The following is a 15208-nucleotide window of genomic DNA, read 5'->3' on the forward strand; positions in this document are numbered from 1 at the left end:
AAGAAAAAAAAAATTAAAAATTGTCAACGCTTAAAATGAACGTCACGCGGGCCGGCAGCCGGCAAACACTGCAAGCCATCGCGTGGGCCGCGCCCAACTCTGCAACACTGTTTGTAGCAACCCTTTGTGTCGCCCCCCTTTCAGCTGTCACATTTGTCACTCTTTAAACGTGAGGGGGATGTCCTGACTTCTGCTTCCCATCTCCCTTTGTTTGTTTCCACCCGGCCAGTGATGCCTGGCCAGTGACGTGTCTGGCTGGCATTCGGCTGTACGGAGAGGGGGGAAGGGGGGGTGCAAGGTCAGCACAATCTTATCTTTCTCTCTTGGGCTGTTGTAAATGACCGTGAACTAATGGCTAGGCAGTGCTGTATTTTTTTAAGCTGAGACACTAATTCGAAGACGGGCCGGCCCTTACCCTGAGGATTATCCAGGTTTATTTTTATTTTTTACAGGATTTCATTTATCCGGGCATCGGCGGGGTCTCAATTAACACGAATAATAGGGAGTTTACTATTTTTTATCCATGTGCTGCCAAGGCGCAGTAAGCCTCGGGAGATGTTACATCACATGACCTTGGCCTTAACCCAGCTGCACGCCGGTGTCTGAGAAGCTTGACAAGACCTTCCGAGCTTTTAATCGCTAGTCCGTGAAATTCGGTAATCCGTGATTATCTCGGTCCTGACCATCATGTATTAACGAGGTTCTACTGTACCTCAATAGGATGTGTTCCAAGGAAAACGTAAACAGGCCAAGTAAATTGTAAGCATTTAAGATTTTAAAGTACTACATTTACATCAATATTTTTCCTCGAATCCCGAATCTTTCCCCTCGAATTTCGAATCTTTCGAATACTAGAGATTCGGTGGGATTCGAGGATTCGACCGGCCCATCCCTAGTAATGATATTTGAGGAGGAACACAAACGTATACCGGTATTTTGTTTTTAGCAAATATTCCAGATTACCATAAAAGAATTGGGAAAGAGTATACTAATTGTAAACAGCATTATTTAGGAATTTTTGCTAAATACAAATACATTAAACTCAAGTAATATTTTTTAAAAAGTATATAGTGTTGTATACTGCCCCTAACCACGCCCATGACTGTTCCAATGCCAATTTATTGTGGTAACCATCGTTACACATTCACTGTTGGTTCCCGTCCAAACATACACAAAGAGTTGTTCGCAATGTTGCCAGTGCCTTAAAGTTCCCTAACTAGCAACTTATGACTACATAAATAGCCTACTTAAAACTAACTGTCTCAATACATAACATATAGATATAGTGAATCCCAGTTAAAGACATTTTTTAATTTACTAAGAAATTATGCCGAAAAATTATAAGTGGGTCTTTCCTAAGCTGGTATTACGGTATATGTAAGTATTGGAAAGAGCCATTTTGTTTGTGATTAATAAAACATTCTTAAAAATGCATTAAATCTGATTCCAGCTTAGATTCTCGTATTTATATGTATAAGTAATGTCTCAGCACTACTAAGTTAATATGATTAGCGAAAGAACAAAGTTAAATAAAATATTAAAAGGGCTGATATTAAATTCAAATACAATTTTCAAACACTTTTAAATGCTTTACTATGAAATGCAAAATGTCTTATGCGAATATACTAATGAAAACAAAGCCCAAGTTAGAATTGTACATAAAATTATTAATGTAGAAAATTAGGAATTTTCTATCAAAAGAAATGCTGGGACTATTAGGCATTTTGTTACGGTATTTATTTATTTTTTTAGGTATTCATTGACACTTGTCACTCACGCAACTGCCCGCAGATGTCTATAACCTAGCGCCAGCCACTATCCCTATCACTGCCCCCGCACGGACAGCTGCACGGCCACCATCACAACACACACCCGGCTCAGCGCTGTTGCGTGACCTTGGACCGCCGAGACTTGCCTGCTGTGCAAGGGGAGGGGAGGTAGCTCATTACCCCTCCTCCCGGCCAGACATGCGATAGTGGACCTAGCCACTGTACTGCCAGTCGTAGTCTAATACCCGGCTCATCTTAGGCCTTCTGGTACTCGTCCCCGCTACTCGATACTGCCTCAGCAGGCTGGAACTGCATGCACTTTGTGACACTAAGACCTTCAGCTACCAGAGCCTGCCTGCCACCACCTGCCGCTGATTAGAATGTCTTTACTGCCAGCTGCTCATTTTAGGTTGCACCACCTTCACAGGTGATGGTTCTCAATCGTCCACTTCCAATCGGGTCAATCCATATGAAGTGGTCCAAAAAAAAATTTATTGGAAGCTTCATCAATTTTAAAAAAATTGATATTTTGAGCCTTGTTAACATTATGTATTGACAATTTAAAACTGACACAGTTAATTTTTTATTCTCATTAGTTTGATTATGGCAGCCATTTTTTTGTCATGGGGCGCGACAATTTTTACATTTACAAGGGTTCAGCTACATTGCTATATCTTGGCTCTGGTAGGCCATATCATGATGAAACAAAATCTGAGGGGTTAAGCACATTTTAAGCTACAATTCTGATGACAAACCATTTTTTTAAAATCAATCAATCTTGCCAACTTTAAAGGTTGAACTTGTGCCTTAGAATTGCAAAAATTTGCATTTTCATAAATCTTTTTAAGAGTGAAGGCAGTATCTGTTGGGCTTCAAAATATTTATGGATGTGCTTATGTAATAGTAGAGTAAATACAAATTATTTGGAGTGTGAGACTTCAATACTTTTTTTTTTACAATTTTGTAAAAACCAGTTTTTTCAGATTTTTGCTTACTTTACGGCTTAATATCTCTGGTGGGCAGTTATCTAAAAATCTTAAATTTACACACAATTAAGTACTCCATGGTACATAACTCCTGCAAAAATTTAGACTTTGAGATTCAACTGGTTCGGAAGTTACAGCCTTGCCAAACTCGTAATTTTTTTTATTTATTTGCATAAATAAAAGCAACCCTAGTAATTTTATATACGTTCTTAATTATTTTATATATATGCTGTAAGTGCTGTACTAAGTCATAAAAAGTATTTCACTAAAGTTTGTTGCCAAAACACATGTATACTATGCACAAAAATATTAATTATAACAGTCATTCTATATCACATTTTTAAACAGACAAATGATTTACGATTTTAATTTGTACCTTATTTCTTATGTTTGTTAAACAGCATTGAAATTTCTTCAGATAATGATGCTGAAATGTTGTGTGAACGTCCAGTTGCTGTGGATAGCTCTGATGGACTGAGCTTCCTCAACACATTCTTAAGCGGCACCCACACTCTGTCTGCACATGACATCTTAAATGATGTTCTAGGTCCAGCTGGGTTGTAAAATTTTACGTAAATATCATTGTTCACAAAATTAACTTCTTCAATGACTCCTAGCCACCACTGTTCGTCATACACACAGGCGATAATGTCATTGTTCCGAAGATTCATGGGGATGGACTTGGTTGAAACTGGAAGATCCTCATACTCTTCTGATTTGGACGTTGCATAGCATCTCATTATAATCACGGTGAGAGGAACAAAGCGGTGAAATTTTCGTGTTCCAGGGAGCTGTTGGCAGTTGTCGAACCTAGGTTTCAACTCTTCTTGTCGAGCGGTAATTTCCTCTTCTTTAACATATATATATTTGATACCTTTAATAGTCTGTGTACAGTACATATACATATCTTCAGGGGAAAGAATGTGATCCTTGACTGTTCTTTGAAGACTTGCCTTTGTTACTTCCCTTTTTGTTGTTCCTCCAACACCATCACATGCATTTTTTCCATGTGATGTTGCGAAGAAATTCCACTCAGCACTAAGACCGAAATCATTCTTGTGGTGACAGACAGTAATTAAATTTTTCTTATTTTTGTACTGACTTGATGATCCATCTGAGAAGTAAATTATATGTTGAACCGAAGGAACAGTGTCTTTTAAGTGTTTCATAAGATGAGATTGAAATGTATGCACTGTTGTTGTGTTATGGTCCAAATGATCACTGATTACACAAACACATTGGGTTAGAAGTTTATCGTTTTCTTTGTAATAATACACAAAAGGATGAACAGTTGCTTGGCGATTTACCCAGTGGTAGCTCTGAATCTCGTCTTGGATAACAAATGTAAAGTTTTCTGCGAAGTCTGCCAGAACAATGCACTCTGTTTCGTTAAGTTTCTCCTTCTTCTCTCTCAAATGCTGACTTTGAATCTTTGATATAAAATGATGAGTTTTAAGTGAATCATGTTTTTCAATAAGGGACAGAAAGAATTCTTCTTTTGGCTGAATAACAGTTATCATTTCAGCTCTATCTGTTGTAGTCCATTGTTGAAAAATTATGTTGTCTGGGATGGCATCACTTTCTTCAAATTCATCAAACAGAGATACTAGGGCTTCACTTCCTGGACATTTAACACATTTGCCCATCATACACTCGTAACTACTCATATCACAAACAAGTATAGCAAGTAGGTCTTTGTAATCTTTCATAAGCTTTGCACCGTCAACCATTAGCTTAACATTCTGATGATAAGTACAAACACAAACATTGTGTGTTCCCGATGATCCGGCTGTGACACACCACTTAGGTCTGAGTTCAATGAATTTTGATCTTCCAATTCTACAGTCTGGATGTTTAGATTTAAATTCCACAAACAATTCATTCAAATTGCAAAGCACCAGCCTCTTCTGCTTTTGACATTTCATGTTATTTATTTTTACAGATAAACAATCTTTTTTTCCGGGACAAAGACGACTGTATTCATCACTTTCATAGAATTCACGGACTGTAGTAACCACCTCTGATTGAATGCCAAAACCCTTTTTCTTTCCCAACTCTGGTAGAATGCCCTGATCTTTCACTAGGTCTCTTGTCAGTTTTACCAAACGATCAGATACATTGAACTCTTGAGTTATTCTTAGTCGACTCCATGAATTTGGAAGTAAACTAATTATTTTCACTTTCATTTCTTTTCCTGCAACAGCACATTTATCCTTCAGTTTCTTGATTAATTCGTCAAACTCTTCTACAGACTCTTCACTTGCTTCTCTGTTTTCCATCACTTCATCAAAAGATTCCTCAAGATTTCTTTTCAAAACATTTGAAACTTTACTGATCTTGTCAGCTATTGCTTGTGGTCTTTTATCTAAACCCAATTTCCTTATTTTAGATGCTGGCGAAACCCCTAATTGAGTACATACATTGTCTACTTTTCCCAACTTTTCAATCTCTGTAATAAAGTCTGAATCACATGTGTCCCCTGTTCCATCATTTGCTGTCACAAATATTTTTTTGTAGCATGTAGGACACAAGGACCTACCAGGGACAAGCAGTAAATTGTAGTTTGTTTTTTTATACATGTGTTCAGGAAGTATTTCCCTAAGTCCTTTTGTGATTGCCTTTTTATGTATTTGTAAAGGATCACTGCAATACCGGCCAAATATATGGTGATATTTAATAAGATACTTAATCTCATGGTACTTACATACAGACTTAACATCACTAGAAACTCTGGTAAATATTAGCTGTTGCTGTTCTAAACTAAACACACAGGTTTTCTTCAATTCCTGTTGCACTGAACCATAAACACATTTGTGGCATTGTTCATTTGTTAAATGTCCTATTGAACACACTTTCTCCATACCGAAAAACAAAAAACCTTCATGGAAACACAAACCACCTTTCCTATACCAGAGCTGCTGGCAGACTAACAGGATGGAACAAATACCAGACCATACTAGAGCAAGTCCGTGCCTGTTAAGACCTGCACACTCCAAACAGTGGTAAACATCTCAGGCATATTTTTTTAATGTTCTTAGTCGGAGAACTCTTTTCAATTGCATAGTAAATGCCAATTTTAGGGTATTAAGATTTTTAAAAATATAATTAGAATTTATTATAGTTTCATTGTTGCAAAAAAAAAATGCAATTTTACACAAGTTTGGCAAGGCTGTAACTACCGAACCAGTTGAATCTCAAAGTCTAAATTTTTGCAGGAGTTATGTACCATGGAGTACTTAATTGTGTGTAAATTTAAGATTTTTAGATAACTGCCCACCAGAGATATTAAGCCGTAAAGTAAGCAAAAATCTGAAAAAACTGGTTTTTACAAAATTGTAAAAAAAAAAAAGTATTGAAGTCTCACACTCCAAATAATTTGTATTTACTCTACTATTACATAAGCACATCCATAAATATTTTGAAGCCCAACAGATACTGCCTTCACTCTTAAAAAAATTTATGAAAATGCAAATTTTTGCAATTCTAAGGCACAAGTTCAACCTTTAAAGTTGGCAAGATTGAGTGATGTTAAAAAAATGGTTTGTCATCAGAATTGTAGCTTAAAATGTGCTTAACCCCTCAGATTTTGTTTCATCATGATATGGCCTACCAGAGCCAAGATATAGCAATGTAGCTGAACCCTTGTAAATGTAAAAATTGTCGCGCCCCATGACAAAAAAATGGCTGCCATAATCAAACTAGTGAGAATAAAAATTTAACTGTGTCAGTTTTAAACTGTCAATACATAATGTTAACAAGGCTCAAATTATGAATTTTTTTAAAAATAGTCGAGCAACCAGAGCTGGACCACTTGATATGGACTGACCCAATCGTGTTGTGGCACTGCCTTGGAAGGTAACTGCCGTTCACCATCCGTTTCCGAACCTCTCTCATCCGTCTGTCTACTGAGGTATTGTGCAAGTGGCGGGGTCGGAAAACCGCAAAATCATGATATGCCTCGTCGCAGGCAGTTCCACATCTCGTCCTGTTTCGCATCCTTCAACTCAGTTGGCTCTACAGAGGCAGCTGCCAGTGTGTGGCAAGGGAGCCAGATTCGGTTAATTCTTGTTCGTAGGGCACAATAAACGGTCCTGCACCTGAAATTGTGTTGACTGGTCATTTATCGATTGTTGCTTTGTGCACGGCCCTGTTTACGTCCCTGAAGAATACACCGTCGCGCCTCCTGTGACTCAGGCGAGCCTCTCTCGACTTGTCTGCCTAGTAGTGAGTAGTGCGGTGAACATTCAGACCCAGTGAATGTCTCAACCCCTTGTACTCCCTTCCCGAGGAGTAGAGGGGCAAGCATCGGGGAAGGCGATCTCATCTTTCAAACAAGGGCTGGATACCCTTAACTTGGTCATAATCTTAACTACGCTAAACTGCATGCTTATCCAAGGTCTGATTCATAATTCACCATCATCCTCAACTGCTATCAGTCTGCAGCCGGGTCAGCTTTCATATTCGTCTGTCACTCCTCCTTCACTCTGTTCCATTCTTCTTCTCTCTCTTGCCCTCCTTTACCTATTTCCTCTGCCCACTTTATCCTTGGTCTTCCTTGGGGGTCTTCTTCCTATTTACTTCAACTCCAACATTTTCCTCGGCAGCCCCTCTCTTTTTCCTTTCTCTTCACACGACCATACCATCTCATTCTTGCTTTTTTCATGACTTTCATTCAAGTCCTGAACTCCTGCTCTTACTTTCGCCATCTCATTCCTGATGCTGTCTTGTCTCGTAACTGCCAGCGTACTCCTCATCAACTCCACACCTATTGCTCTGACTTCCCACATCTTGCTTGTCTACAGCCCAACACAGTCCAAGGGCTAGTAATTGTTTAGTACTGTATTTACCAAATCATCTACACAGTTTTTTTTATAAATGGTGTGTTGAAAAAGCATGGTGTACTGCTTATTGAAAACATGGAAACAATGCATGGCAACTCTGATTAGCACAAGTTCTGTCAAGCTCTAACGTTGGTTAACCTGCTGTTGCTGAATGAACGACAAACATCTTATACGTGGCTTGAAAAAGGTTTTTTTTTTTTGTGAGAAAGATGTTGCAATGATTACAGAAGGTTTGTGGTTGCAATCATCTACAGTTGCTGAAAAAACCTGAAATAATTAAAAATGAGGAAATGGTAAATCGTGCTACGTAGCATTAGACTTGGTAATTCATGGCCAAAATATTAATGGTGTTTCACTGCAGTAAACATAACATCTGCAGTTGTTAGCGGTTTTATATTTTTGGTTTTTTCCCCCCCTCGCATCACAGTAAATATGTTATATAATAATAATAATAATAATAATAATAATAATAATAATAATAATACATGTTATGTTAACTTCAGACATGCGTATTTACGTAAAGATTTTTAATATATGTAAACATTGATAGAATTAATAGTACTCTTGTGGGAAGAATCAAGAGTGTTGAAAAAATACTGTATTTACTAGCAGAAGGGTTGCCCCTACATATGGATCGCGCCCTTAAATTTGGGCTAAAAATTATAACATTTTTAATTATAAGGGTCACCTTCGAATATGAGTCTTGCCATATAACTGTCTCCCAGTAGAATACAAGTGAAAAGTCTTCATGGTCCGTGTCTCAGCTTATTGCCGCGTAAGAAACAGCACTGTGTCCTTCGTCCTTCCCCTCTTCATTCTTTATGGCCCTTCCTCACCCCTCCCCCTTCACCCTAGCAATAACTAACAAAAAAAAAAGGAAAACAATGCTATTTTTACACCCATGTTTCCCTTCCCGTCTTCCCCAAAAGAGAAAAAACCACAGGTTGTTTCCTTGTCAAATATTTTGTCAGTTTCTTCAATAAAAACAAGCACGCCCTTTACAGAAGTTTTGTCACGAATGAAATGTTGCAGTAGAAAGTGTAGGAAAATGCACGCAAAAACAATGGAAACAGTTGCGTCACTAAAACCTGCAGAGAGATGATAGAAACATGATGATTGAGAGGGAGAGCCATCAACACTGTTGCGTGGCCACACGCACTCACTAACTCTCCCCCCTCCCCCATTTCTCTGGCTGGTTTTTTTTATTCCTTCTGTTGCTAAAATGGAAAATTCGCAAATAGGTCACAGTACAAGAACATTTTATTAAACAAAAAATTGACATAAAAACTGCGACCCGTACGCTGGTAAATACGGTAATGGAAAACATCAACACAATACTGAGAATGCTAATACCTAGGGCACTGAAATTTTCGCGAACCGCGAAATAAAGCGAAATAACGCGAAATGTTAGCAATTTTAATTAAAACACGAAATTACACACAAAAAACCCTTTTCGCGAAATTGACCCGAAATCTGCTTACTTGTACACGATTTTTTGACTGGAAAGGTCAATTAAATTAATAACAACATAGACAACATTTAATAATCAGTACAGATTCCTAAACACAAATTTCCCACCTAAAGACTACTTTATTAACCACTTTTCATCTTCGTTCATGTATCAAAACAAACATAATGGCTTCGGTACCAACTGTATAAATACGACTTTTGCGAGACGTTTTTTGAGTTCGAAAGTATCGATTCAAGAATCGAGTTGTATACTTCGCTATCACGTTTACGCTTAAAATCATAGTTTTCTTCCTGTATTTCATCAGTTTAACATTTCCATACGACTCGGTCCCATTTACGGTTTATTTAATATGAGAATCGATACCTTAAAATGAAATTACCGCCTGCGAAAAATGTTTTGTAAAACGTGTGAGTTAATCTCTGGCTGCACAGATTACTACTACGGCCATGTCACGAGGAGAATAAGAACAAAGGCAAGTCTATGTTATTGTTTACATAGATCGTGACGCTTTCGTATGAAAGATATTTTTTGTAAATGTAAGCCTTGTATGCTCAAAAAGCCTAAAGTAGTGACTGTTTTCGATCGTGCACTCGAATTTTAAAGTGAAGGCGGTAAATATGTAGTTAAGCGGTATTTGCGAAAAAAATGTTAAAAATCCGAAAATACTTTTATTATATGCTCTTTAACTTCCTCTTTTCATTAAACCCGGCGGGGATAAGAAATTTCAAATACTTAATTTTATAAGGAGATATCGAATTTTTTAATTTTCATAGTTGGGCGATATTTATTAAAAAAAAAAAAATTAAAAATTTCGAAAATACTTTTATTCTATGCTCTTTAACTTCCTCTTTTCATTAAACCCGGCGGAGATAAGAAATTCCAAATACTTTAGGAGACTGAATTGTCAATTCTGGAAACATGTCTTTTATTCATGTAGGCCTATTCTTTTAATGATTTTTAAACTCTGATAATGTTAAAATTACTTTTATGGAACTCAAAATCATTCGTATAATTTAAGGATTATGATTGTAGTATGGTTTCTATTTTTATGTATTGGTTTTGTATTTTTACATTTTTCTCCATGATTTTAGAGAGCAGTTTTTTATGACGAAATGAGACTATTTTTATGACGAAATCAAGATATTTTTATGACGAAATCTGTTAATTTTATTTACCATGAAAGTGGGGCCCTACTAATACCGTATATACTTGTGTATAGCGCACCCTTTTTTCCCCTCAAGTAAAGGAAAAAAATAAGGATGTGCGCTATACACGTGAAAAAAAAAGTGAGGGGGTGGGGTGGGGAGGAGGAGTGGAAGTCGTTAACTGCCGGGTGATGGGTGACGTTTCTGGCCAGCCCCCCACACATACGCACAAGCAACGAGGCATCTCTCACACACACACACACACACAGACTCACAACCTGGTCTGCGCCAGCTTTGCAACGTAGCGTGGCACGCTTCATTTTGCGTGTCCCTAAAAATGTGTTAACTATCAGTTGAAATATCTATGTAGAAGCTTCGTGACGGGAGTGGTGGTGTTTAGTCGTATCAACTGTCAAGGTTACTTGATGGTCATAGTCCCTATCCTGCCTGCCTCCCTCCCTCCCGCCCTCATACCAGTTGTGACGATACAGTGCTTCATTATCTTCCGTCTACACAGCAGAGTTTAAGTATTTTCCTGACGCATCACCACACATCAATTTAAAGAATCATTTGTTTCATAACTAATTACTTAACAGGTACCACAAAATGTTAGTAAAATTTATTTATGGGAAAAAAAAATTTAATTTTTTTTTCTTTGGAATTTGTTGCCAAAATCGTGGTGCGCGCTATACACGAGGGCGCGCTATACACGAGTAAATACGGTACTTTTACAGAAAATCCAAAAATATTTATAATTCTGGTTAATCATAAGTCCAGAATAAACATTTACTATAAAATTGAAATATGGTCCCAAGTTGTGTTTTTAAAAATATTGTGAGAGGCTACATATTCTAAAGAACAAATATTTTTGATTATGCTCCAAATATTAGAGGCGCAAGGCTCAGTCCGATAAACAGAATATTAAACATCAAATCAAATCATGCCAAGTTTTTTGAGGTTCTCTTTACTATTTCAAATAGTCTAAATAAAAAACATCTTTCTTAGCAGAGACCACTCTGAAGGGCTGGCATAGAACAGGGCGAGGCACAGCAGGACGATACCTCTTGATGTCGCCGTGAATGACGGGCGTGGGGCGTGTGTGCAGGAACTGCAGTCCCAGGGCCGTTCCCTCCGCAATCTTCAGTCGCTGAACCCACGTCAGCGGCGGGGTGCGGCCCTGGGAACATCACCACACGCTATCCCACCAGTTGTAGTGCAACACACACACTAGACTTTGTAGTTTTTTAAATCAATTTCCTTCTTAAAAACTGAAGACTTTGTTGCTATCACTGATGTGCGTCAGTTTAACACACAATAATTTTATTAAATTACAATAAAAATAATCCATACTTAAATTCCTTTAACAAATTACGTAAAACAATTCTCGTTTGGATTCCTAAAATTTAGCAGTCTGGGTTCATTGCTGTTAAGTTGTACTTCAACAAAGAAAGTCTGAATGTTTATAATAACTGAAAGGACAAGAACACTATTGAAATTAAACGAAAAAGCTTATAATATTAATTGTTATTAATCGTAAAATAACAGCTTACAATATTATTATTTATCACTGGCTCGACTGCGCCCTTTTGGGGACGTTTGCGGCACACACGCACACAAACACACACACGTGTGCGCAAACACGCATGTCGCCAGCAGGGAGTTACACTAGGCGCAATATAACTCCGAGCTTGAGCTACGTCACACATGAGGAGTGTTGACTGCAACACGTGTGGGGGGGTTGGGTGGATGAGGAGGGGGTATAAGCAGATACGGCGACCTTGCACAGCAGGTAGAGAAAAGCAGAAAACATTGACCACTTACCACTGACGTTCCAAGCACTACCTCAGTTCTTCAACGCCACTGACTGTTCCATCCGAAGAGTCTGATGTGTAAACGTCACTGCTGTCACTGTTTGCATCACCTAACTGAACAATCGCTTTATCAATTTCAATGTCAAAACGCACATCCTTATCCCAGTATTCGTTCTCGAGTGTCTTGACGTGATTGCAAATCGGAATCCAATCTTCTGGACCCATTCGGTTAAATATTTCCTCGCAAAGTTTTTTTACATTTGCCAAATTGCAAGTAACATTTCTTGAAGCGACTTCTCCTTTAACTTTAGCCCATATTCTTTCTATCGGATTCAAATCCGGATGATAAGGGGGCAGACGAAGTAATGTGTGGCCACTATTTACCAATAGTCTGTCTGCCGAGTACTGCACTAGCGAAGGTTTGTGCTTCTTTATGAGGTTATACAAGTTTGGTTTGAGCATGTCGCTAGTAAAGGAAATATTCTCCTTACTTAACCACTGCTGCATTTCCAATTTTGTCGAGCTGGAGGTAGGCGTTTTATTTATTTTTACATTGTGATAGGGAGCATTATCTATCATTTGATTTTGTATTTATTGTTCGGTGAGCCATTTTTCATATTGTTTGTACAGTCGTGCGAGACACACACACCCGTCGCATTAGCTGTTCTCAGCTGTGCTTTCTCTAGTGAAATGGAGGGTTCCTGCAATCGCGCTTCATTTTCCATAAACTGCAGAACGTTATAGACGATTTCCCGCGACTGCGAGTGCAGTTTTTTACTCTTAACTTTTGACAACACTGGAGGCATTTTATGTATAAAGTTGTACTTTACTGAAGTACTGCACTACATATGTAACACTGGCTCTGAACAAAAGTGATACACTACATGCATACAAACCTCAGATCCAAACTGTAAACGAAAACGTTTAGTAAGTTCCAACGTATTCGTCGGATTTCACCGAAGGACTGAGTTTTCACTCTGTGCAGTAGCGTGTAGCCCCTGTTATCAAGTTACGCATTATCTCTCACTGCCGCGCCACGTCTGCCTTCTCCAGTGTCGGGACTCACATACACACAACGATTTTCTAACCGTCACCCAGGCTCGGAGTTATGTTGCGTCTAGTATAAAATGCCTGCTGGAGAGGGGTGAGGAGGGGTAGTTATGTATTGGGCTCTGTTTTGATCATACATGATGACCAACTCCAAAAACTTAAAACATTTCTGATGTTTCTGAAAGAAACAAAACATTTATGGCTTAAATATTTGAAACTATGAAGGCATACTTATGTTTCTTTGTGATGCATTTGGCAACATTGTTCATTGTTGCTCTGATCAAGTTCATTTTCAAACGTGACCTAACGATATAGTAAAGATGTTTACGTTAGTCAAAAGTAAAAACATATTATTAAACACATATTTTCAACCCATTGAGTATTAAATTTAGTCAAGAGTTTTTATCTTTAACAGCATTTATGAATGAGGGTTGAATTACGTTTCACAGATATGTGTGTTTCTGTGATATCTCTCCGTGCTCTGTCTGGTCCACACACGTGCAAAATTGTGGTTTCTTACATGACGAAGATTGAGACAAAAACTTAAGCATATAATTTTTTAATAATATAAAAATAAGTTTGCCAAAAATTTTTACTTTAAAAAAAGATTGGTTTTCCCGAAGAAGAAGCCTATTATTTGCCAGAAGTTGGGGAATGGTCCTTATACCCGGCACAGCAGGCGGTCCTCCACGGAGCCGTTGGGCATGAACTGGTAGACGAGGCAGGGGGCCGGCCCCCCCAGGCTGACCCCGTAGATGGGCAGCACGTTGTCGTGGCGACACGAGTTGGGGAAGCTGAGCTCCCGCAGCAGCAGCTCGTCCTGCTCGCGCGAGTCTGCGGCCGCCTCGCGCTGCGACACACCCCCGCCCCGCCCCTCGGTCACCACAGTCACACTCGCACTCCTCGGTGCCGCTTGACCCACTCATCACCATCAGAGAGAGTGGTCGGCCGCGTCAGGTTGGATTAGCTGCAGGAAAAATACTCATGAAGGTTTTATTCATAGTTAGCTACATTAAAAACCTAGCTGAGGTTAAAAAGGCTAATTTTAAAATTTGTATTCCACAGAATTCTTAATGCAGCTATCCCAATCCAACCAACTTTTCTCAAAATTCGATGCTATTTTTTCATATACCTAACCCGACAATTTGTTAAAATGATATAGTTCCTGAAAAATCACAACACCCTCTCAGAGAAGAACTAGAAAGCATGTCAAGAAGTAAAAATTAAATATTCCAAATGGCTCTTTCTAAGTTTATCTCCCTGGATTTTAAAGCTCTCCTGAATATAATTTTTTTATTTTTATTTTTATTTTTTATTTTTAAGAACCAGCCAGATTTAAAAATAAAGACTCTTTGCAGCATACCCTCTTTTATAGCATAATCATCGCACCTATATTTTAGGCCGTCAAAATATGGATAAAAAAACCTCTCACGTAAACGTCGCATGGAATTTTTTGGTCCCGCTACTAGATTCCGAGCATTCGTGTAGGAATTATTTCTGTATAAAACAATGCATTTTACAGTAGAAAGCTAATATTTATTAAGACATTACCACTTACAGTAGAACCCTGTTATAATGAATCTGAAGGGAGTAGTTTATATGTTCACTATAGAGGGGAAACTTTATATCTGGGAAAACTTTTATATTGGCAATACATACTCAAAAGCATAATCTTTACTACACATAGGCCTAAGCCAAGAAAAGAACGAATGAAAATACTCAAAGCAACAGTTTTATGAGCAAATGCAGATATTATTTTTAATACACTACACATGTACAAACTTTCTATTAATGCTTCTTCGACATCGGCGTATTTTCCTTTTTTCAGGCGTTTAATACTCTGTGACGTATTCGCAGCTTGAGAAAGAAGATTGTTCAGCTTGCTTCATATTGTACTTAATGTGGATGTTGCAATTCCCAGTTCCTTTGATATTAACACGTGCGGGACAGTGGGGTTGGAGTCTACCTTTTTAATAATGTCCAGTTTATCTCGCACAGATAATGCCTTACGTTTTTTAACGCGTTTTTCACCTTTTTTTATGTACGTATTTCTTATTGAAGCACATTTGCAGCTTAATAACACAAAATTCTTTTTACCGTCAAAAGTAAATAAATGAAAAATAACGAGTCGGGCG

General features: G+C 38.2%; 1 protein-coding gene across 7 annotated transcripts in view; it reads right to left on the reverse strand.

Annotated features, from left to right (window-relative positions):
* The window catches only part of LOC134539946 (serine/threonine-protein kinase pelle-like), a 128155-nt gene that overhangs the window by 37799 nt on the left and 75148 nt on the right, over positions 1-15208 (reverse strand). For all 7 annotated transcript variants that reach the window (XM_063382328.1, XM_063382323.1, XM_063382324.1 and 4 more), the window contains 2 exons: positions 13741-13923; positions 11274-11389 (listed from right to left, as the gene is read on the reverse strand). In XM_063382328.1, the coding sequence (XP_063238398.1) occupies positions 11274-11389; positions 13741-13923 (299 nt within the window). The remainder of the gene's footprint in view (positions 1-11273; positions 11390-13740; positions 13924-15208) is intronic.

Source organism: Bacillus rossius, chromosome 16, assembly GCF_032445375.1.
Source record: "Bacillus rossius redtenbacheri isolate Brsri chromosome 16, Brsri_v3, whole genome shotgun sequence".
Lineage (NCBI taxonomy): Eukaryota > Metazoa > Arthropoda > Insecta > Phasmatodea > Bacillidae > Bacillus > Bacillus rossius.